Here is a 20,924-nt window from a genome sequence, read left to right on the forward strand (position 1 = left end):
TCGGGCCGTTAATAGATTCGCTTATGTGTTTTGGCGCGAAAAGAGTGTTTGTCAGTCTGTGTCCATACTTTGCTCTGGAGCCGGCACTGGACACAGACCCACAAATGAAGATCGAATGAGCAAATAATAGTATGCCTTCTTTTGTTCCAGTACTACAACAATGTCCAATCAGCGGAAAGCAGCGGCATCTAACACCTGATTGAAGTACAAAGGCGTGGGAAAGTGGACTACTGATCGAACATTCTCTGCTGATTTTAAAGCTCACAATTTTAAGTGCATTTGTATAAAATGATCCTTTTCGGAAGAGAACAATAGAAAAAATACAGATCTTGTATAAGACTAGCACAACTTAACGCGATGTAACATTCATATAAAGTCCTCCCATCGAAACAACAAATTGATCACGAACCGATTGACGGAATTCTTGTACATCTCCAGGTTCGATATCAAAGTTAAATTTAAGTACAAATTGTGCTAATACGATTCGCATTTCCATAAATGCTAAATTTTTACCAATGCACGAAGTTGCACCAAAGCCGAAAGGTGTAAATGCTTTTTCGTTATGTGGTTCTTTTTTCGTTATCCAACGATCAGGAATGAATCTTTCAGGTTTATAAAAGTTTGCTGCATCACGGTGCATCGTCCATGTATGGGTGGATAAAACCGTATTTGCTGGAACATTGATCTCGCCCGGTAATGTATGGGCCAATGTTGTTTCACGTTGTAAGCCTGAAGGTACGGCAGGCCATAAACGTAATGTTTCATTCAAGCAAGCGTTCAACAAAGGTGCATTATCCCGTAAAGCAGCATAATCTTCCAGAATGAATTCTTCCAATTCATCACGAAGGCGTTCGACCAAAGCAGGTTGACGTGCCAGCTCGAATAAACATAAAGCAAGGGTGTTTGAAGTTGTATCACTTCCCGCAACAACGAGTAACATACAATCTTGTTGAATCTCCCTTGGATCGCCTTTATGATGCTTTTCACCTTCTTCTCCCAAAAGATAAGCAAACACATCTGCTGCAACAAATTCACGGTCACCTTGTTTGCTCTTTCTCCATTTGACAGCTTCGGCTAGCCATGCCTCAAATTGTGCAATAGGTGAAGGTAAGAAACGCATAATATTTGCCAAATAAGGTACATTTCCGATCGTGTTGATTGCACGAACGCCCAATTCGACCAATTCAACTTCATGTGAAGTCTTTCCATCTTTGAGTGTTCCAAAAGATCGTCCGAATCCCAATTCTCCCATTACATCAAATCCGAACCACATCAAAGGTTCTTTTACGTCCACTCGACCATCATTCTTTGTTGAAAGCCTGCTAACTTGTTCAATGAACGCTTCTGCATTTCGAGTGATGTTTGGTTCATAAGACTGTAATGCTTTCAAGGAGAATGCAGGATCCCAATCACGTCTTCGCTTGTTATGATCAGGTATCTTTGGTTCATTTTGCAAACTGTGAACGTGAGGGATCATACTTTGAGCTTGATACCATGGTCCTCTGCGTGATTTAGGCGCAGGTCCTGTAGGTCCATAAATTGTTGCAACGCCTTTTGGATCTGCCACTGAAACTTCTCTTGGTCCAATCCTGACCACATTTCCGTATTTCTTGTGAAGCTTTTGAATTTTGACTTGTCTTGATCCAAACCAATCCGTTAAGACCCAAGACCACATGCTTAATTTGCAAGATAAAGGACCAGGAACGTTTCGTAATGGATGGAAAAAGACACGATAAATTGACATTGAAGTGAACAGAGTTGCCAAAAAGATACCAAACATATTTGAAACCACTCCATTTGCTTCATAAGCTGTAATGTGCCATGAATCTGTAATCCATCTTGCTAAAGCAAACCAGCTTGCTGCGAGAATGACAACTACGTGATGAGCATAAGGTTCTTTGAATTGAACCAAGAGGTGGACAGTCAATGCTGTCACAATCGGAGCAATCTTGGTGATTGTTGGATTATAAGGAGTATTATCGAGTGTTAGTTCGATCACCATCTTGTATGATTTATACAATCAAATGGATTGATCGGTTGTCTGAAAGGAAGAACAAAAGCATTTTTATACTATCCTCCTAATTCTTCTCCATCTTTCATCCAAGGACCGTGCATTGAAACGATCGCAAAGATGTTCATTGTCGGTCATAATAGATTCCGGAGTAAGAGGACCTGGTGAGAAGATTAAGTATGCGGGGAAATTGATCTATAAGTCGCATGTACAGAGTTACCCTTTTTCTGGGGAAGAAAGCTTTAAAGTTGTCATTCATACACTTTTGGCGCTAAGCCCCTTCTGATTACCGGAAAGTGTACTTACCGGTAGTCATCCTGTTTTCTATAGCGTATGCTTTATGCCGAGCCAACGGTTTGTATGCGTCCCTGGCTTTAGCAGAAGGCCTTAGCGTCGATTGATTGTTTGATCCGAGTTGATTCTCTTTTCCCGTTATATACCTACCCCGCGTTTGGTTGGATACGGTCAAAGTGCATTCTTTTGCTTCTACGTCATCATAAGAACAGAGTATGGGTCTTGCCTCAATTAAGTTAAAAATCTACGCTACCGTCTTGATCAATTCACTCATATTCCTTGATGTTCACTGTTTTGAGAAGGACCTTGAGATTCCTAATGCTTTAGTATCAGTTGAAGAATGAACAGAAGATGAATTGATTAAGGATGTGTATCTTTTACCGGCTGACTTGTCTAGCGAAAGGAACGATAATTGTGACTTCCAAAGATGATCATATGCTCAAGCAAAAAGGTATAAAAGATCGAGATAAGGCTAACTAGATTCACGAAGCTGAGGATTTCGTCAATACCTAACCATCCTTTCTCCCTATTGATCCAACACATATTATATCACAATGACGTCCGCACTAGCTAACGATGGCTACGAAGAGATTTGTGAGTGTTGCAATTCCATAAACTCTTGTATCTTATACTAACCAATCTTCAAACTTCTAGCCGCACAAAATGTACGAATGCCAGAAGGTTACGTTGGCAACCTTACGCCTTCCCACCATGAAAAGCTTCAACAATTATGGCAATCATTCTTTTCGGTTTGTGATCGTGCAACGGGTACAAAGTCAAAAGGAAATGCTGGTGAAGTGACAGATTGGGGAGTAGATACTGATGCAGTCGAAAAGAAGATGGGCGGTTTCAGTGCAGCAAGAAATGCTGTAAAGAATAGCGGAATCGATCGTGATGATTCTGCAAAAGATTCAGCACAAAAACGAATGGAAGAAGGTAATATGGAAAAACTTTTATCAACTTACGGACCTGAAGCTCTTCGAAACACTTTTTGGTCTTTATGTCAATCCGATCATCCTGATACGACAATGTTGCGTTTCTTGCGTGCACGTAAATGGGATGTTGATCGTGCAACTGCAATGATGGCAAGCACGTTGAAATGGCGTTTGGATACAGGTGTCGATCATATGAGTCATAATGGTGACCTCTTCAACGATAAAGAGATCCCCAAATATATCGATCAGCAAGCAACCGGAAAGGTGTATGCTATGGGCTGCAACGTTCATGAGCAACCAGTCTGTTACGTTCACTTTAAGAAACATTTGATCTGGGGTCAACCTTCAGCTTCGATGAAAAAGTTCATCATCTGTCAAATGGAATCTTGGCGTTTGTTGTTTGTTCCACCAAACGACAAGATGGTTATCTTGTTCGACTGCACTGGTTTTGGTCCACAAAGTTTAGACATGCCAAATTTCTTGTACGTGCTGCAATGCTTGCAATCTTACTTCCCAGAATGCTTGGCTGTGCTCTACCTGCACAATGCACCGTGGATCTTGAAGCAAGCATGGCAATTGGTCAAAGGATTACTCGATCCAGTAGTACGTTCAAAGGTTGTGTTCACCTCTTCCACTGAAGATTTGCAAGAAAACATTCCCGAAGATCGTTTGTTGGAGTTTGTTGGTGGTGACGTTGATCAAAAGTTCGTTTGGAATGATCCGAAAGAAGGTGAAAATGATTCAACTTTGAACGACCGTGATCGTGAAGCAAGATGGTCACAACACATGAAATTGACCGAAGCATTTGAAGAAGTCACCCGTAATTGGATCTCTGCCACTCAAGGTGGTGATAAAAAAGTGACACATGATTTGAACGAGAAACGCAGAACGTTGGCTAAGCGTTTACGAATTTCTCAATTTGATTATGAGCCATTTTGGCGCGGAAAGACTGTTCATCATCGTAATGGTGATTTAGTCTTGACCAACCCAGGTATTATTCAATGGAGATATCATCTTAAAGATGGTACAAAAGTACGACAAATCATTGGACAACGTCAATGTAAAAAGACTTTGGTTCGTGAATTACAAGAAATCGAAGCAGGTGCATCGGTCGACTTTGCTGAAAAACATACGGAAGAAATGATTGCACACGGAAGTTGGGGTCATTGGTCAACCATGGATGATTTACCACCAAAGCCAACAGGTTTCAAGGATAACAAGCTGATCTACGATACCACCGCTCCTGCTTATCAACAAGTAGATACCGTCACAGAAGCACCAGCTAATCCTTCACCAAACCTCAGCACTGGCAGCAAGACAGAGGTAAACCATGAACAACCGTACGTTGCAAAGACTGCCCCATCCTCTCGCGTATTGGAGAAAGATAATCGTCGATCAGATTTCGTCAAAGTGAGCGATTACAAAACTGAAAACACGCCCAATGGTACTGTCAAGAAACCTAAAAAGAAGTTCTTTAGTAATTTCAAAGGTGTCCTTGCTGCTTAAAGTTTCTCTTGCTCTCGGTATCCCGTTTATGTTCTTTCCACGCTCGCATTGTATTCCCGTAGTCCGTCTTAGCTTTGATTATATTAATATCATCTGGCTCTTGGTCACCTGTATGATGATAAAACGATTATTAGACATAAGTGTTGATGTTTCTTATTTTACGCCCAAAGACATGGAAGTCCGAGAGAGCGATACGCTAATTTGATCTTTCATGCGTGCGTGCGGTCCGCGTTGGTATGTCTGTGTGTGTTTATGCAATGGCTATGCTGGATGTATGATTGTAACGGACATGGTGCATACCATCTCTGTCAATGAAATATCTGTGATCCGATCTTTGCCAAGAATAAGCCATGCTGTCACTTTATGTACTTGTCTCCGTCACTAGTCGTTCCTGACAATACCAAGGCGGTGCTAAGGCGATGATGTTGGAAGATTTTTGATTGACATGAAAGGTATTTAAAGCGGGTCAAAATCAACCCTTGTCCAAACAATTCCTCACTTCTCAGCAACAACACCAAATTCAAGATGAAATCTGTTTTCCAATTCTCAACCGCAATCGTAGGTATGGCAATTGCCTTGGCTTCTGTCACATCTGCCACACCAGTCAAACGTTCAGGTATCACATGTACAAAGACGTACGGAGGTGGTGATTTACGCATCACAAACTTGCACGGAGGAAAAGGATCACAAGCAGGTGATCCAAATGACCCAATCACCGAAACGACTGATGGAAACAATTACCTTACAACCAATCCAGATGTAGTGGACAGCTCCCCAAGCAGATTCCAATTTGATACTTGTCAAACTGATGGCTGGAATGTTGATGGTCAATTATTTGGTCAATTGAAGATCACGGATGTTTCAAACACAAAATGTGTTACTGCAATCCCTTCAGACGATAATTGGTCTTTGTTGCAAATCCAAGATTGTGAATCATACAATGGCGGCAATTTGTACAATCAATGGTTCAAAGCTTCTCCCGGTTATGATTCAGATTTAGGTGCATATATTGAACTTGAATTAACGGGAAACCCAAACGATTACCAATACACCAATGATAAGCCCATTGCTGTTTCGCAAAACGTTTCACAAGGCAATGATTTGGTCTTTGTTCATCCGCTCGATACGCCCGTGCCTGTCAATTTGGCATTGTTCGGCTACTCTGAGGCATGATTGTGCCGCAATTGCACATTTTTTCATGATAGACAATGTAGCATCCCTTTGAATCTGTAGCATATCGGTATATCTCTCTTGAATTCCATGGACTTTACCTACTCAGCTTGATTAAAATGCTAGCGATTGAGGATTAGCATATCTTTCTCCACTCACTTTGAAAGAGTTGATGATGCTGTCGATCTCTTTGACGTCTTCTACTTTCAAATGAATGTTGGCAGCATTGATGTTCTCGTTCAAGTACTTGAGCTTCTTCGTGCCTGGGATTGGAATGATGAGCTGCGACTTCGATAAACACCAAGCCAATGCAATCTCACCAGATTGGCAACCCTTCCGTTTTGCAATCTTTTCGATATCCCGAACAAGTTCTAGATTCTTGGCGAAATTCTCACCTGTGAAGCGAGGATGGCTTGCACGAAAATCATCTTTACTGAAGTCTTCTGGTGATTTATATTGTCCTGTCAAAAATCCTCTTCCAAGTGGGCTATAGGCAACCACAGCCGTTCCATTCTTTTCGCACCAGTCTAATATACCATTCGTAAGTACCTCCGGCGTCCAAGGTGAAATTTCAATCTGAACTGCATCAATGTGAGCAACCTTGTTTGCACGTTCAAGTTGATCTAGGTTATATTCCGATACCCCGATGTACCTGATCTTGCCTTGTTCTTGTAACTCTTTCATTGCTCCAACAGTGATTGTCACATCTGTGCCAGGTACAGATCGATGAGCATAATACAGATCGATTTGTTCAACACCTAATCGCTTCAGGGAATCATTGCATGCAGAAAATGCATATTCACGATCACCTCTTTGTTTCATTCCGCCATCTGGAGTAAAGTAGTTAACGAATTTTGTAGCCAAAAACATCTTCTTTCGCTGGTCAGGGTATTTTTTCAAGAATCGTCCAATTTGTTCTTCATTGTAGCCCAACTTTCCCGTTTCCCAAGGTGAATACATATCTGCCGTATCAATCATCGTCACGCCTCGACTAAGACATTGTGTCAATAGCTCATCAACTGTTAGTTGATCGGCAGGCTCTCCATAAAATGCGGCCAAACCCATTGCTCCAAAACCGATGCAACCTACTTGTTCTTTGCTCTTCCCGAAGGAGCGGGTAGGGATGATTCCGGTGGAAGCCATCCTGTACGAGATTAAAGATGATGGTGAGAAGAAGGGATGGGGAATAAGTGGGGTACGTTCGGTTCTATGTGCTGAGCAAGCGGACATATCCGTTAGTATGAAGGGTGAATTATTGTGGCTTTCAGGTACTAGCGCTGTACCTTTTTTCAATTTTCTGTTGCAACGAAAGCAACACCGAAACGGCTCCGTGTTTAAACAATGGACAATGGTACTTGCAAATTATAAGAACACAATCAATTCTCAAGAAGTAAGCATCACATTTTATTTCTTTCCGTTCTCTACAAATGGAATCAGAATGCGAGAACCTTTGCCATAGCTTCAGGGTATCTGCTTCCGCTAACCTTGAATGAGTTGATGACACCGTCGATCTCCTTGATATCTTCAGTGCTCAATTTGACGTTAGCAGCATCAATGTTTTCCTTTAAGTATTTGGACTTCTTTGTACCTGGGATTGGAACAATCAAAGGTGATTTGGACAAAACCCAAGCTAAAGCAATTTGACCGGGTGTTGCACCTTTCTTGTCTGCAATACTCTTAATATCGCGAACGAGCTCCAAGTTCTTTTCAAAGTTTTCTCCGGTGAAACGTGGGTTGTTACGACGGAAATCACCTTCTTCGAAATCGTCAACGGATTTGTATTGACCGGTCAAGAAACCACGGCCTAAAGGACTGTAAGCAACGACTGCTGTGCCGTTCTTTTCACACCATGCCAGAATTCCGTTTGTAAGAACTTCTGGTGTCCAAGGTGAAATTTCAATTTGAATAGCATCAATGTGTGCAACTTTGTTTGAACGTTCAAGTTGATCCAAGTTGTATTCAGATACACCGATATATTTGATCTTGCCTTGGTCTTTCAACTCCTTCATTGCACCGACTGTTTCTGTGACATCGGTATCAGGAGCAGGTCGATGTGCGTAGTATAAATCGATTTGATCAACGCCCAAACGTTTAAGTGAGTCAGCACAAGCTGAGTGAGCGTATTCTCTATCACCACGTTGCTTCAAACCTTCAGGAGTGAAAGTGTTGACAAACTTGGTAGCCAAGAACATATTTTTTCTTTGTTCTGGATGTTTGGCGAGGTATTGACCGATTTGTTGTTCATTATAACCCAATTTACCCGAACTTAATGGAGAATAAATATCGGCTGTATCGATCATCGTTACTCCACGCTTCAAGCATTCGTTCAATAATTCATCAACGGTCGATTGATCGGCTGGAGCACCATAGAAGGCTGCTAAACCCATTGCACCGAAACCGATCGATCCGACTTTGTCGTTTGTTTTGCCGAATTGGCGAGTTGGGATTGTACTTGTAGATGCCATTTTGAGTAATTGTTATTGTCAAAAAGAAGGGAATCTTGTTTGTGGACTTGTATTATATATACCCTTTCCTTCTCCACCTACTTTTCGCCACGAAGAAAATGAATGAACCTTGCAGGTTATACACCTGTCTTTGAAGCATACCCTTCTAGTCGTTATAGCTCTAAATCCGCTCTCGGGAAGGTGGCACTTCTTCCTTCATCTGTGCCGTGTTCTATTTTGGATTCGGCAAAGATGCTCTATCATCTGTGTTGTTGTTAATGGTACACACAATTAACCGTTGATGGTTGTTTAGCCCCGCCCGCTCTAAGCTGGACTCCACTTGGGTCTTAAATCCGCACACAAGTCGTTGACATTGAGGCATCAAACCAGTAGCGGTAATAAGTCGGAGATGTATGCACAAACGCATTGACGTATTCTTGTTCCAATTGCCGCGCTTTCTTTTCTCCGGTGACAGATTACATAATCATAGCTTAAATCCGAGAACATTTCCACATTATTGATTGCAATGCTAGGTTGTCGTACGACTTCCCATCAATCACCATCACGATGACTTCCGTACCTACGAATGCTCTTCATATTCCACCTTCTGATGCAGTCTCAACGGTGAGGTTGATCGATTCAACGTCAACCATTCATATACCCACTAAGCTGTTTATGGAACCTGCGATAAAGGGACATGAAGACTTAAATTGTCCTGCATTCTCGTTTTTGGTCACAAATAGTACTGGAGATAGACATGTCTTGTTTGACTTGGGGATTCGAACAGATCACAAGACAAATTATCCGAAACATCTCTCGGATAGATTGAGTAAAATTTGTACAATTGAAGTGGAAAAAGATGTTGCTGACATCTTGGAAGAATCAAAGGATGATTCTTTACCCAAACCAAAAGATATTGAATCGATCATTTGGTCACATCATCATTTCGATCATACAGGCAATCCACAAAAGTTTCCAAAGCATACTTCATTAGTCGTCGGGCCAGGATTCAAAAAAGGAATTTTACCCGGTTATCCAGCCGATGCAGAAAGTCCGATCCCATCGGAAATGTGGGAAGATCGTGAATTGATTGAAATTGATATGAAAGATGCGAAACGGGGAAATATAAAAATTGGTGATTTCGATGGCTTTGATTATTTTGGCGATCAGTCGTTCTATTTACTCTACACTCCAGGTCATGCTCCCGGTCATATTGCTGGCCTTGCTCGTGTTACACCTTCAACATTTGTCTTTATGGGCGGTGATGCTGCTCATCATGGTGGAGAAATTAGACCAAACGAATTCAGAAGCTTACCAGAAACGGTACAAGTACCATCCAGCAAGCACTTCAGTCAAACATCATGTCCTTGCAGTATCTTGGAGAACTTACAACCGGAAGACAAGGGGAAAAGCAAACCATTCTATGATCCAACAGAAGGGTTATGTGAAAATAAAGAAGACGCACTCTCCACATTGAGGGGAATAGGAAAGTTAGACAGCACCGAAGATGTCTTTATCATCTTAGCACATGATCGAACGTTGCGAGGTCATCTACCGCAATTCCCAAACAAGATTAATGATTGGAAAGAACTCGATTTAGCGAACAAGTACAGATGGACATTCATCGATGATTTCTCACAGGCTATAGATGAGCATGCCAAATGAATAAAATTGTTCGTATAAAGTGAACTATGCTACAAAGTTTGTTGGGTATCCAAATGTTGTTTTTTCTTTAAGGTAATAATTTTGTTTCTCCCGGAACGGCTGCTTCACGATAAGGTTTAAGGGAAACAGGAATCGCTCCAGCATATCCTACATCTCCATGTGCACTTTCCAATTTTTTCGTTATTTTTCCAACCATTTTTGCAATCCAACGATCATTGGCAGCCGCATTAACGGTAACCTTTTTGACACTTTCACGTAAACCGGTATTGACTAGATTCTTGAAATCTTTCAGGCTTCTCACTTGGGTTTCAGTTACTTCCTCGTATGCTTTTTCAAATTCGATAATTTTGCTCGCTTTTACCAGAGCAGAAATAAAGTTGAGTAAATCTTGATCGAAACAAGCAGGCAAGCGAACATGAACGGAAATTTGACAGTTAACTTCATCACGCATACTCTTTTTGAGTAACCTCTCTTCTTGTGCAGCTTTTGGAGCTGAATCAGATCGTCGAATCTTTTGACGATGTTTCTCTTCTGCTTTGCTGCGATCATCTTGCGATGGTAAGAGGTGATCATGATGTGGCAGTAGCATAGATGGCACCATTACGGTCGAATCTGCTCCTCCTAATTGAACTGCTTTTTTCAGATTGGCTTGACGGGGCACTGTTCGATACAGTGTGATTTCTTCAACTGCCATACGACAAGTGATGTCATTATCCGTATCGACAGGTACCAAGCCTTGACCAGTGAAGTCATTCAAACCCACAACAAAGTTTGCGTCGCTCAACCACTCAAACATTCGATCACGTAATTTTCCGATATCTGTGTTACGATCTGCATAACCTTTAAACATTTCCGTTCCTAAAATACTCTGCATCCAACGACCAGATGCTCCCATAGTGATTGCTTCGATGCGAATTGGATGAAAGTATGCAATCGGGTTGAGTAAGAGACGTAAAAGAAGAGGCAAGCGACGGAATAAACGTAAGACCCAAGGTGGTGCTAATTGCTGCAAAGTTGTAACCCGAACCGAGTGTTTAGGAGCATGTTGAATGGACGCTTTTCTGTGTAATTGCGAACAAATTGCTGCTCGAACATGTCTATCATTTTCCAAATTGACTTTATTTTCTGGATCGCTGTCTTTTTTACGTTCTACCAAACGTCTAACACTTGCATCTGCTTTGCGTACCTCGCTTGATTCTTCAATACCTTTGATAATCTTTTCCAATCTAGCCATTTCACTGTCATTCTCTTCATGTACCAAAACAGAAGTTGCTTGTTCAACACTTTCTTTTACTCCAGCATCTTCAGGTGCACATCCATCAGTCATCTTGTCTGCCATTGTCGTCTTTCCTGGATTTGACCAATGACTTTCATCATCTTCACTCCAATCTGCAACACGATCAGGTGCACTTTGGACGGTGGAAGTGTCGGAAAGCGTTGTTGGTGTGCGGTGAAGTTCGTTGTCAGTTCCACTGACCAATGTTGCATCAGTACCAGAGCTTAAAGGATCGTTATCCTGCACAGGAACCACACTTGTACTACTTCTTGCTGGCAAAGGAGGAGGAACTGAAGAAATCTCTGGTGATTGTACTGTATTGCTTCTAGCTGGCAATGGAGGTGGTGAAAGAGAATCATCTTTTGTATCTCTTACTGCCTTGCTTGCCGCTTTGAGTAGAGGTGTGTTTTCATCCATCAGCACTTGACCATCGGGTGAGCGAGTATCTCCCTCTAATTCAGCAAATGTTTGTTCAAATGCACCTCCTTTCACATTTCCATATACGGGATCGATTTCGATTCGACGGAAAAGAGCAACGGTAACTTTGTCTGTTTGTAATGCCAATTCTAGATCATCTGAAAGCTTGATGCCTACTTCGATTCCGTATGCGGTCAAAGTCAAAGTTGAAAGGGATAACTTTACACCTCTGATCACCATCAATCCTGCCACGTCTACATCGATCTCCAAAGCGGGTAGATCGAACAGAGCGATTGTGTCTGAAGCGAAATGAACGAAGTGCAATACTTTTCTCAAACCGATTCTCGTCCATTCAGCAACGAAATGCCATTGGAATAAACTTGCAAGGAAGACCAAAGGCCAACAGAGGGAAGTGAAGATTGCAAAGAATAACCAAGAAGTTGAAGCTGCAGCTTCTGCCAAGTTAATCAAAACCAATAAAAGCCAAATAGGAGCCCAAGCTAATATTCTTGCTTTTGGATGTTGTACTTCTCCGGATAAGAGAATATAACTTAAGGGAGCCGCACCTGAAACGATCCAAGTATAAGCCCAAGATGAATGACCGATGAAAGCCTTTGCCGTTAAAGCAACCAGCAATGCATCTGGCCAACGAGATATGATCAAGTTGGAATTGACCATGATGGATTGTTTGATGGTGGTAGGGAAGTATGCTATACGGACAGCCATTGTTCCCGTTTAGCATCAATGCATCCCTCCACACCCTTTTCCTATTTTATTGTTCGGAAGCATTGAGCCTGAATACGCGGGAGGCACTGCAACTGTCACAAGAAACAATCAGGCACCATTAACATTTAAAGCGCTGCGCCACAACATCACCATGCATAGGATGTCATTACGACTATTCAGTGATTGCAATCACTTTCTCAATTTTGCACGTGTCTCGATTTTGAAGATCTGAACGGCTTTTGACTGCTTTTCTCGATCAATTGTAACCCACCCATCAATAAAGCATTCAGACCCCTAGCATAATAGCATATTTGTACCGCGACAACAACTTGAGATAGCTTACCCTTGGCGGTAATGGTATGACATTCCAGGAGCTAGCTAATGACCATAAAATGAAAAAATATCTTGACCTGCTAAGAATCCTCGATTCAACTCTTTAAGCATCTTGACAAAGGTATAAAACCGCTCAAAAACTCTAAATTCGTCTGGCTCCCTCCTCCCATTCTATCTTTCATTTTTGATAATTATTCAATGTTCTTTAACAAAAACACTGCAGCTTTTTTCATCTTGTTTACCTTTTTGGTAACATATGTAGCAAGCGAACCACTTCAATTGCCACCAAAAACAAAAAATAAGAAACGCACCCCAGGATGCTTTAATGAATCCACTTGTGCGGCAAGAGGAGGTGCAACATGTTTCCCACCGGCAGGCACAAATCCGTGCATGTATGATAGCAATACACCTTCTCCCTGTGGAAAGTAAGTAGAGCTCACACTGATGTGAAGACTGTTTGGAGTAATCACTAACATCAATTTCTCTCCTCATCTCTAGACTTGTCAGATGTGCTTCAAACAGCAAAGGTAACAGTCCTTACAGTAACCCGGATTGCGGTAGCTTGATTGCTCGTCAAGGTATGTATTGTCTTATTTCTCCTTAGTCATTTCACTGACTTCTTCCTCTTCGTTTCCTTAGGTACAAAAGTTTGTCCCAGTGCAAGTGCGCCTGATTCTAGCTGGTACGGTTGCTTTAGCAGTATGTTCAACGACTAGACTGGGGCGTACATGGCTATTAACACCGTGAGCGCTCCGAAAGTTCGACCTCGTTGCGAGATAGCCCCGTGACCTGCGCCCAATCATTGATTATGTAGTCCGAACAATAAATCTTATCCTCTGTTTATTGTTTCCCCGCTTTTCACCGCACTACACTCGATTTGTTTGAAAGTATAAATTCAGACTTGGTATTTTTCTTGCCCCTTTCTTTTCACTGTCATCTCGTTTTATTCGAGCCTCAAAACTCAAATCAAACAAATATACCATATTTAGCAGCTGGACTGCCATGATATCTTAAATGGCAACTTTTATACGTTTGCTTTTTCCATGTCTCATTCTTCATTTAATTGCTTTGCCCGCCCTTTTATCGAGGCCAGCGAACACAATAGCAGGCCAACAAAATATTGGAGCACAAATTATGAAACCGTTGAAGAATGCAGCCCATAGCGTGAACACAGGAGCTAAAAAGGTGATGAATAATGTAAAAGGAGTGGTGCAAAAGGGAAAAGACGAGATACACTATCGTACCTCGGCAACTCAACAACAAGCGCAGAAACATAGTGAAAAATGGAATCCAAGAATCGATCGACTGGCGAACAAAGCCGATGATCACTTTTATAAAGGTGATCTTCATTTAGCAACTGCTCGTAGTTATGTCGATCAAGGTGGAGTAGTTAAGAAAACTGCTCAAGAGCAAAAAGCGAATGAAGCTCAATATAAAAAGCATTATGCTAAATCTCAAGTGAGCTATGCAAAGGCAATTGGAGTAGGTCATACAGCTATTGCTGCCAAGAAAGTAAGAGATACAACCTTTCGTATACCCGGTTTACGCGGTCATAGATAGAAAGATGTGGCAATACTGTCTTTCAGAGTTCGTGTGGCTGAGTACTTCCTAGATGAGAGGCGGTGGCAAAGTAGACAGTTTGGCATCATGCGAAAAGGGCTTAGGGTGATCAAGTGCGGCTTTCTCTTTCTGCACGCCCCAGCCCCGCTGAACGCCGTCTTATACAACTTCGTGAATGAGTTGTGGGACACAAATCGCTCGGGAAAATGCAAATCTTCACCCCACCATCATGACCAATAATCAGATTGCAGCTGGACTGCGAAATAGAGTTTCAAGAGAGTATACAAATGGTCAATCTATACTATATTCGTATAAGGATAGCCTTCCTTGTCTTTCTGCTAATCATAAATATTCTTGAAATTATTTCTACGCCAATAAATATGCCGGAAACGATGCCAAAACCAAAAGTAAGTCTTGGTAAAAAGATCAGCAATATGGTACACGATGCACCGAACAAGATAAAAAATAGTTTAAGAGCAACTGTTCATCGTGAATCAGATAAACATTTTATTCATGGTGAAATTCACAGAGTCAATGCTAATCAAGCTGCAAAAAAGGGAAATCATGCGCAAGCAGCAGCGAGTAATGCGAAGTCTACCGCAAGTTATGGTAAAAGTCTGGCGTACTCAAAAGTCGGACAAAAGACAAAGTTATGGTGAAGCGGGTTTAAGAGGATTAATGGTTTACCCGGGGATAAGAAGAAAAAGACGCGTTTGTTGCTCCACTAATCTTCTTCTTCTCATCATCAACATCATTGGAAAAGATGGTGCTGTCACTTTTGAGATCAAAATGGTTGACAAATCTACATGACCCCACTAGATCATTAGCAGGCAAGACAATCATTGTGACAGGCGCTTCATCTGGATTAGGATTTGAGGCAGCAAAGAAGCTGGCTGTGCTGGGCACTTCTCATCTCATCTTAGCGGTACGTGATGAAGATCGAGGGAAAAGAGCAAAGGAACGCATACAAGAGGCAATTCACAACACCAAAATAACATCTAGGATTGATACTTGGATGCTAGATATGACAGATTATGACAGCATCATCGCATTCACACGAAAAATCAACAATGAATTACCTCGTTTAGATGCTGCAATCTTGAACGCTGCTGTGATGAAAAAGCAGGCAAATTCGTCAAAATATGGATGGGAAGAAACACTGCAGGTCAATACGCTTTCTACCATTTTGTTGGGTCTTCTTTTGCTACCAAAACTTAGGGCAACATCGTCCGTAGCAGACACAGACACACCTGTACTGCAATTCATCACCTCAGCCTTATATCTTCGACAACACTTCAATACAAACGAACAACAAAAAGAAGCTGGAGGGCTTCTTCAGTCGTACAATCCAAAAAACGAGAGCTTCAGCACCTTTGCGCAATATGGTCGAAGCAAGTTATTGATGATGTATGCGATCTCCCATCTTGCAGGCCTTATCTCACGAGATGAAGTAATCGTCAATTTTGTCTCACCTGGTATGGTAGCAACAGATTTATCCAGAGAGCTTGAGATCCCACTCGGATATCTAACAAAGCCCATCTTTTCAACGTTGTTTCAACGATCTGCCGAACAAGGAAGTCGATCTTATGTAAGTGGTTTATTACAGGGCCCTGATTCACATGGTAAATTTTGGCAACATGATGAATTGAAAGATTTCACACCAAATGAGATCAAAGACGAACAAGGCAATAATATCTCATCACAAGTATGGCAAGCTATTGTTGAATGCTTGCAAAAGGATATAAAAGATGAACAGTTGCAAAATGCAATCCAAAGCTTGCAGCAATGAAGCATTTATCCAATTTTAGGGGTCCAACCGTTGTGGCTGCATTTATTGTGAGCTTAATTCTGCAGGGCGTGAGGAGTGCAGGGCATTGTTTAGCGTGGCGTTGCGCCTGTCTGCTGAGCATGCACAGCACATATAGTCATTCATTCGCACGGGCAACAACTTGTCCATTCATGACACCCATCATTGCAATCCTTTCATAGCAAACACATCGTAATGAAGCCAGAGACAAACATCTATCAAAATTTGCTCCCATTGATGGGCACAACACAAGACAATATACGCAGTCAAACTGATGAAGCATTTGACGCATACTTTGATCATTGTAGTGGATCACGAGTAAGTACGCAAGCAGTGATCGCGGCTGCACTCAAAGAAGAATATCCAAAATTGGAACAAGTTGTCGTAACGGCGGATAACTGTAACCTGATCAATTTTGCACAACAAACCGGTCTTGCACAATTTCAACTTTTACAAGATCATTCAAGAAGACAATTAACGCCAACTTCCTTAAGCTTGATCAGATACCTCGCACCTGCTCATCGAACAGAGCCAGGTTCTTTGGGTGTTGAACTTCAATTAGCAAAGTATGCATATCAATGGCAATCAAACGATTTCATTGTCTACTACATCGACGGACGTGACGGGACATCCGCCTATCCGAAACAAGAACTGATTTTCGTCTTGACAAAGGATAAACAAGCGGCATTAGAGTTGGTACAAGCAGCTGGTACTTGGTCAAATGAGCTGCATGGTCAAGTATGGGAATACGATCAAGGCTATTGGAGCAAGAGCAGTGAACTGTACAACAGCTTCATTCATGCCTCCTGGGACAGTGTCATCTTGGATGAAAAACGAAAAGAAGAGATTATTGATGATCATTTATCCTTCTTCCGATCTCGTGAGACGTATAAAAGTCTTCAAGTTCCATGGAAGCGAGGTATTATATATCATGGGCCTCCAGGCAATGGTAAAACCATCTCGATCAAAGCGATGATGCACACTCTCTACACGCTATCTGACCCGATCCCAACACTTTATGTGCGCTCTCTGGTCTCATACGCCGGACCGGAGTATTCTGTCAAGCAAATTTTCAAGAAAGCTAGAGCAATGGCACCCTGTTATTTGATCCTTGAAGATTTGGATACGATTATCACAGAAGGTATTCGAAGCTATTTTTTGAACGAAGTGGATGGCTTGAAGGACAATGATGGAATCATGATGCTCGGCAGTACGAATCATCTTGACAGACTTGATCCCGGTATCTCTCAAAGACCTTCTCGTTTTGATCGAAAGTACTTTTTTGATAATCCAAACGAGAAGGAGCGTGAGTTGTATGCACACTTTTGGCAACGCAAGTTGAAGGATAACAAGAGCATTGAATTCCCGGATAAACTTTGTCCGGCAATTGCACGAATCACAAACGATTTCAGCTTTGCGTACATGCAAGAAGCTTTTGTTGCCTCTCTTTTGGCTATCGCACGACAAAAGCCAGAAAGTACTACAGAACAATCTACAAGTAAGGCAAGAAAAGAGTTCAATGTAGAAGAAACCGACTCGGACTGGTTGCGTCTGGCTGATGATGATGACAGCGACGATGATGAGGAATTGAACAAATACGTCCTTTGGAGAGAGATACAAAATCAAGTCCGCATCTTACGCAAGGGCATTCAAGAAGAAGAGTAATCACGCAAGGGTTCTCACACAGTTCGAGGTTTTATAGCAATCGTATTTATTTCATCTGTACAAATTCGGGAACGACCTATAATATGATCAATTTATGAGAAATCTCTCTTGAAGACTAATGATCGCTTATCTTTGTCATCATCGCCTTTGCTCGATGTGTCTTTGTCATCTGTGCTCTTATCGTCAGATGTTTTTGAATCCTTGTCATCGTCTTTCGAATGCGAAGCTGGAGATGGGGTCGGAGAAGGTGTATGATGCGTGTTAGAATCCTTTGTGCTTGTCGATGTGGTCTTTTGCGAAGCCGTAGTTGCCTTTGCTTTCACATGAGCAGTAGGAGAAGAGGTGGAAGAAGAAGTGGATGTTGAAGTAGTCTTTTTGTCATCCGATGAAGTGGAAGAGGGTTTCTTGTCATCTTTGGCATCTTTGTCGAAGATATCGGCGAGCCAGTTTCTATGATCAGTAGGCTTTGGAGTGGCGAAAGTGCTCTTAGATGTAGTACTTGCAGACGAGGTGCTTGTAGCGGAAGTGCTGGTAGTTGTTTTGCTCTTGCCATCTTTATCCTTGTCTTGGTCCTTGTCCTTGTTGTTTTGATCGGCCAACTTCTTGAAAAAATCATCTTGTTGTTGTTTACGTTGTTGATCGTTTTGTGACAGATTCTTGAAGAAGGTTTGTTGTTGTTGCTGTTGTTGTTTTTGTTGATCGGCATTTGCTTTGAAGAATTTTGCAGCTTGATCTTTTTGATCTTGATTCATCCCAGACAAATTTTTGAAAAAGTCTTGAGCTTGTTGTTGCTTCTTTTGATCGTCAGACTTTGCATCGCCTTTTGCTTTTTGGGCATTCGTAAGGAAAGCGTCAGATTTTTTGTTCTTATCATCCTGTTGTTTCTTTAAATCGTCAGAAGCTTTTTTATCAGCTTGATCTTGCTGTTTCTTTAAATCGTCCAGCTGCTTCTTTGCATCGGCATCACTGACTTTACCTGCCTTCTGCTTAGCTTTAAGATCATCAACGGCTTTTTGATTATCGGTACGCTGCTTGGTTTGCAAATCTTCCTGTGCCTTTTTATCATCATCACTTTGCTTGGATTTCCAATCATCGATTGCCTTCTTACCTGACGCATCCTCATTTTTTTGCTTAAGGTCATCATCTGCTTTCTTATTTTTCGTGTCTTGATCTTTTTGCAAATCGCTTTTGGCTTTCTTGTCATCATCTTCCTGCTTCTTTTTCAAGTCGTCCAATTGTTTCTGAGCATCTGCATCGCTCACCTTACCAGACTTTTGCTTGGCTTTGAGGGCGTCAATGGCTTTTTGGTTGGCATCTTGTTGTTTCTTCTTCAAATCGTCCAAAGCTTTATCGTCGGAAGTTTTTTGGGATGATTTAAGATCGAACATCGCTTTTTGCTGCTTTTGACGGAATGCTAAATCAGCACTGGCTTTCTTGTCTTGAGCGTCCAGCTTCTTTTGAAGATCTTCGTTTGCCTTTTTGTCATCTTCCTCTTGCTTTTTGCGTAAATCATCCAGTTGCTTCTTAATGTCAGCCTCACTCGTTTTGTCGTTCTTGAGCTTCGTTTGTAAATCATCGGATGCTTTTTTGTTCTGTGCGCTTTGCTTATCTTTAAGCTTTTTGGTAGCAGTGGTTTTCTTACGATCATTGGACGTCTTTAAATCGTCATCATCTTTCTTATTCTTTGCATCCGTTTGCTGCTTCTTCAAGTCGTCTACCTTTTTGTCATTTGCGTCTTTTTGTTTGGTCTTAAGATCACCTACTTCTTTGGCATTGGCATCCGTTTGTTGCTTTTTGAGATCGTCAACTTGCTTCTGAGCATCTGCATCACTAACTTTGTCCTTCTTGAGCTTATCTTGAAGGTCACTGATGGCTTTCTTATTTGCAGCATCTTGTTTCTTCTTTTGCTCGTCAAGTGCTTTTTGATCATCAAGTTCTTGCTGGTGCTTCAAGTCAAATGATTGCTTATCCTGCTTCTGTGCAAAGTTAAAAGTGTCCAAAGCAGACTTATTGTCTTCATCTTGTTGGATGTTAAAATCAGCAAGATCCTTTGCGTTATCAGTCGCTTGTTGCTTCTTCAAATCATCAACTTGCTTTTGTGCGTCTGCTGTACTTGTGTTGTTCTTCTTTTGATCATCTTGTAACTTTTGGATTTGATCATTATCCTTCTTTTCTTGATCCTTTTTGAATTGATCAGTGGCTTTTGTCGAATCATCCTTTTGTTTGTTCTTGAAATCGGTTTCTTTAGTCTTTTGACCATCATCAAACGTCTTTGTTGCATTATCAGCAGGTTTGAATAGTGTTCGACGCAGAATGTGGATCCCTTTCGGTACGTTCTCCATAGGTTTCATATTACCCGTTAGTACGAGTGGAGAAGGCTCACGTTTGAGAGCTGTTGCACCCATAGGAAGATGTTCGATTGGTCGCATTCCAGGGCGTAAGACGTAAGGGTCACGTTTAAGTGCTGTAACTTTTGAGACTGTACCTGGTGGCATATGTTCCAAAGGATGCATACCAGGTTCCAAGACATAAGGATCACGCTTGAGTGCCGTGAATTTTGCAACTGTTCCTGGTGGCATATGTTCCAAAGGATGCATTCCAGGTTCCAAAACGAAAGGTTCACGTTTGTGAATCACGGTCTTTTCACTTAAGGCCATTCCATTTGGACCGTAGATAGGATGTGGCTCTTCACCAGGTAGAACTCGGTAAGGAGCTGGTGCAGCATGAATGATTGCTAACAAAGACGTTAATGCCACCAGGGCAATCAACGTTTTGAAAAGGGCAGAGAGCATTTTGTGTTTTTGAAAGAGTGTGTATTCGTTATGTTGTTGCAATTCGACCAGTCGATTGCTATTTGCCTGAGGCCAGCCCAGGTCTTTAAGAAGAGAGATTTAATGAAAGGGAAGAAGGTAGAATTGGGTAAAGTTCTGTGAAGATGGAATGTTATATCCTTTTTATAGTCTAAGCAAAAGTATTTCTTTTGACATTTGTCAGCTGCGGATGGCGTAATACACCGTTGGAGTCACACATGTCACGGATAAGGTGCGAAAAGAGTCCATCGGGAACGCCATTGAATTTTTGACATGTTCATGACATGAGTATAAGAGATAGATCA

The 20,924-nt window shown here is 41.7% G+C and overlaps 11 protein-coding genes across 11 annotated transcripts; 6 read left to right on the plus strand and 5 right to left on the minus strand.

The window, feature by feature from the left end:
• Nucleotides 1-349: 349 nt before the first annotated feature.
• Nucleotides 350-1,780, minus strand: FA14DRAFT_125706 (cytochrome P450; the record flags this gene model as incomplete). The annotated part of the gene is made up of 1 exon (XM_025496715.1): nucleotides 350-1,780. The coding sequence occupies one exon, from the start codon at nucleotides 1,778-1,780 to the stop codon at nucleotides 350-352; it is 1,431 nt and encodes a 476-aa protein (XP_025353021.1).
• A 1,079-nt stretch (nucleotides 1,781-2,859) lies between these two features.
• On the plus strand, nucleotides 2,860-4,746 carry FA14DRAFT_181399 (uncharacterized protein; the record flags this gene model as incomplete). The annotated part of the gene is made up of 2 exons (XM_025501093.1): nucleotides 2,860-2,899; nucleotides 2,960-4,746. 2 exons carry the CDS (start codon nucleotides 2,860-2,862, stop codon nucleotides 4,744-4,746), a joined length of 1,827 nt encoding a protein of 608 aa, XP_025353022.1.
• A 525-nt stretch (nucleotides 4,747-5,271) lies between these two features.
• On the plus strand, nucleotides 5,272-5,919 carry FA14DRAFT_181400 (uncharacterized protein; the record flags this gene model as incomplete). Its single annotated transcript, XM_025501094.1, has 1 exon — nucleotides 5,272-5,919. One exon carries the CDS (start codon nucleotides 5,272-5,274, stop codon nucleotides 5,917-5,919), a length of 648 nt encoding a protein of 215 aa, XP_025353023.1.
• A 111-nt stretch (nucleotides 5,920-6,030) lies between these two features.
• Nucleotides 6,031-7,059, minus strand: FA14DRAFT_165517 (Aldo/keto reductase; the record flags this gene model as incomplete). The annotated part of the gene is made up of 1 exon (XM_025499962.1): nucleotides 6,031-7,059. One exon carries the CDS (start codon nucleotides 7,057-7,059, stop codon nucleotides 6,031-6,033), a length of 1,029 nt encoding a protein of 342 aa, XP_025353024.1.
• Nucleotides 7,060-7,265: 206 nt separating this feature from the next.
• Nucleotides 7,266-8,627, minus strand: FA14DRAFT_168760 (Aldo/keto reductase). Its single transcript, XM_025500160.1, has one exon. The coding sequence runs from the start codon at nucleotides 8,379-8,381 to the stop codon at nucleotides 7,350-7,352; it is 1,032 nt and encodes a 343-aa protein (XP_025353025.1). The 5' UTR covers nucleotides 8,382-8,627; the 3' UTR covers nucleotides 7,266-7,349.
• Nucleotides 8,628-8,914: 287 nt separating this feature from the next.
• FA14DRAFT_162032 (uncharacterized protein) lies at nucleotides 8,915-10,385 on the plus strand. Its single transcript, XM_025499395.1, has one exon. The coding sequence runs from the start codon at nucleotides 8,928-8,930 to the stop codon at nucleotides 10,023-10,025; it is 1,098 nt and encodes a 365-aa protein (XP_025353026.1). The 5' UTR covers nucleotides 8,915-8,927; the 3' UTR covers nucleotides 10,026-10,385.
• Nucleotides 10,006-12,415, minus strand: FA14DRAFT_162033 (uncharacterized protein). The gene has a single exon (XM_025499396.1). It carries the CDS (start codon nucleotides 12,394-12,396, stop codon nucleotides 10,093-10,095), a length of 2,304 nt encoding a protein of 767 aa, XP_025353027.1. The 5' UTR covers nucleotides 12,397-12,415; the 3' UTR covers nucleotides 10,006-10,092.
• Nucleotides 12,416-12,975: 560 nt separating this feature from the next.
• Nucleotides 12,976-14,337, plus strand: FA14DRAFT_181405 (uncharacterized protein; the record flags this gene model as incomplete). Its single annotated transcript, XM_025501095.1, has 4 exons — nucleotides 12,976-13,202; nucleotides 13,276-13,355; nucleotides 13,417-13,476; nucleotides 13,871-14,337. 4 exons carry the CDS (start codon nucleotides 12,976-12,978, stop codon nucleotides 14,335-14,337), a joined length of 834 nt encoding a protein of 277 aa, XP_025353028.1.
• Nucleotides 14,338-14,717: 380 nt separating this feature from the next.
• FA14DRAFT_181406 (NAD(P)-binding protein) lies at nucleotides 14,718-16,126 on the plus strand (the record flags this gene model as incomplete). Its single annotated transcript, XM_025501096.1, has 2 exons — nucleotides 14,718-14,946; nucleotides 15,165-16,126. The coding sequence occupies 2 exons, from the start codon at nucleotides 14,718-14,720 to the stop codon at nucleotides 16,124-16,126; spliced, it is 1,191 nt and encodes a 396-aa protein (XP_025353029.1).
• A 106-nt stretch (nucleotides 16,127-16,232) lies between these two features.
• FA14DRAFT_77137 (ATPase) lies at nucleotides 16,233-17,855 on the plus strand. The gene has a single exon (XM_025502863.1). The coding sequence runs from the start codon at nucleotides 16,340-16,342 to the stop codon at nucleotides 17,807-17,809; it is 1,470 nt and encodes a 489-aa protein (XP_025353030.1). The 5' UTR covers nucleotides 16,233-16,339; the 3' UTR covers nucleotides 17,810-17,855.
• FA14DRAFT_77132 (uncharacterized protein) lies at nucleotides 17,856-20,866 on the minus strand. Its single transcript, XM_025502862.1, has one exon. The coding sequence runs from the start codon at nucleotides 20,599-20,601 to the stop codon at nucleotides 17,902-17,904; it is 2,700 nt and encodes an 899-aa protein (XP_025353031.1). The 5' UTR covers nucleotides 20,602-20,866; the 3' UTR covers nucleotides 17,856-17,901.
• Nucleotides 20,867-20,924: the final 58 nt, after the last annotated feature.

Source organism: Meira miltonrushii, assembly GCF_003144205.1.
Source record: "Meira miltonrushii strain MCA 3882 unplaced genomic scaffold FA14scaffold_4, whole genome shotgun sequence".
Lineage (NCBI taxonomy): Eukaryota > Fungi > Basidiomycota > Exobasidiomycetes > Exobasidiales > Brachybasidiaceae > Meira > Meira miltonrushii.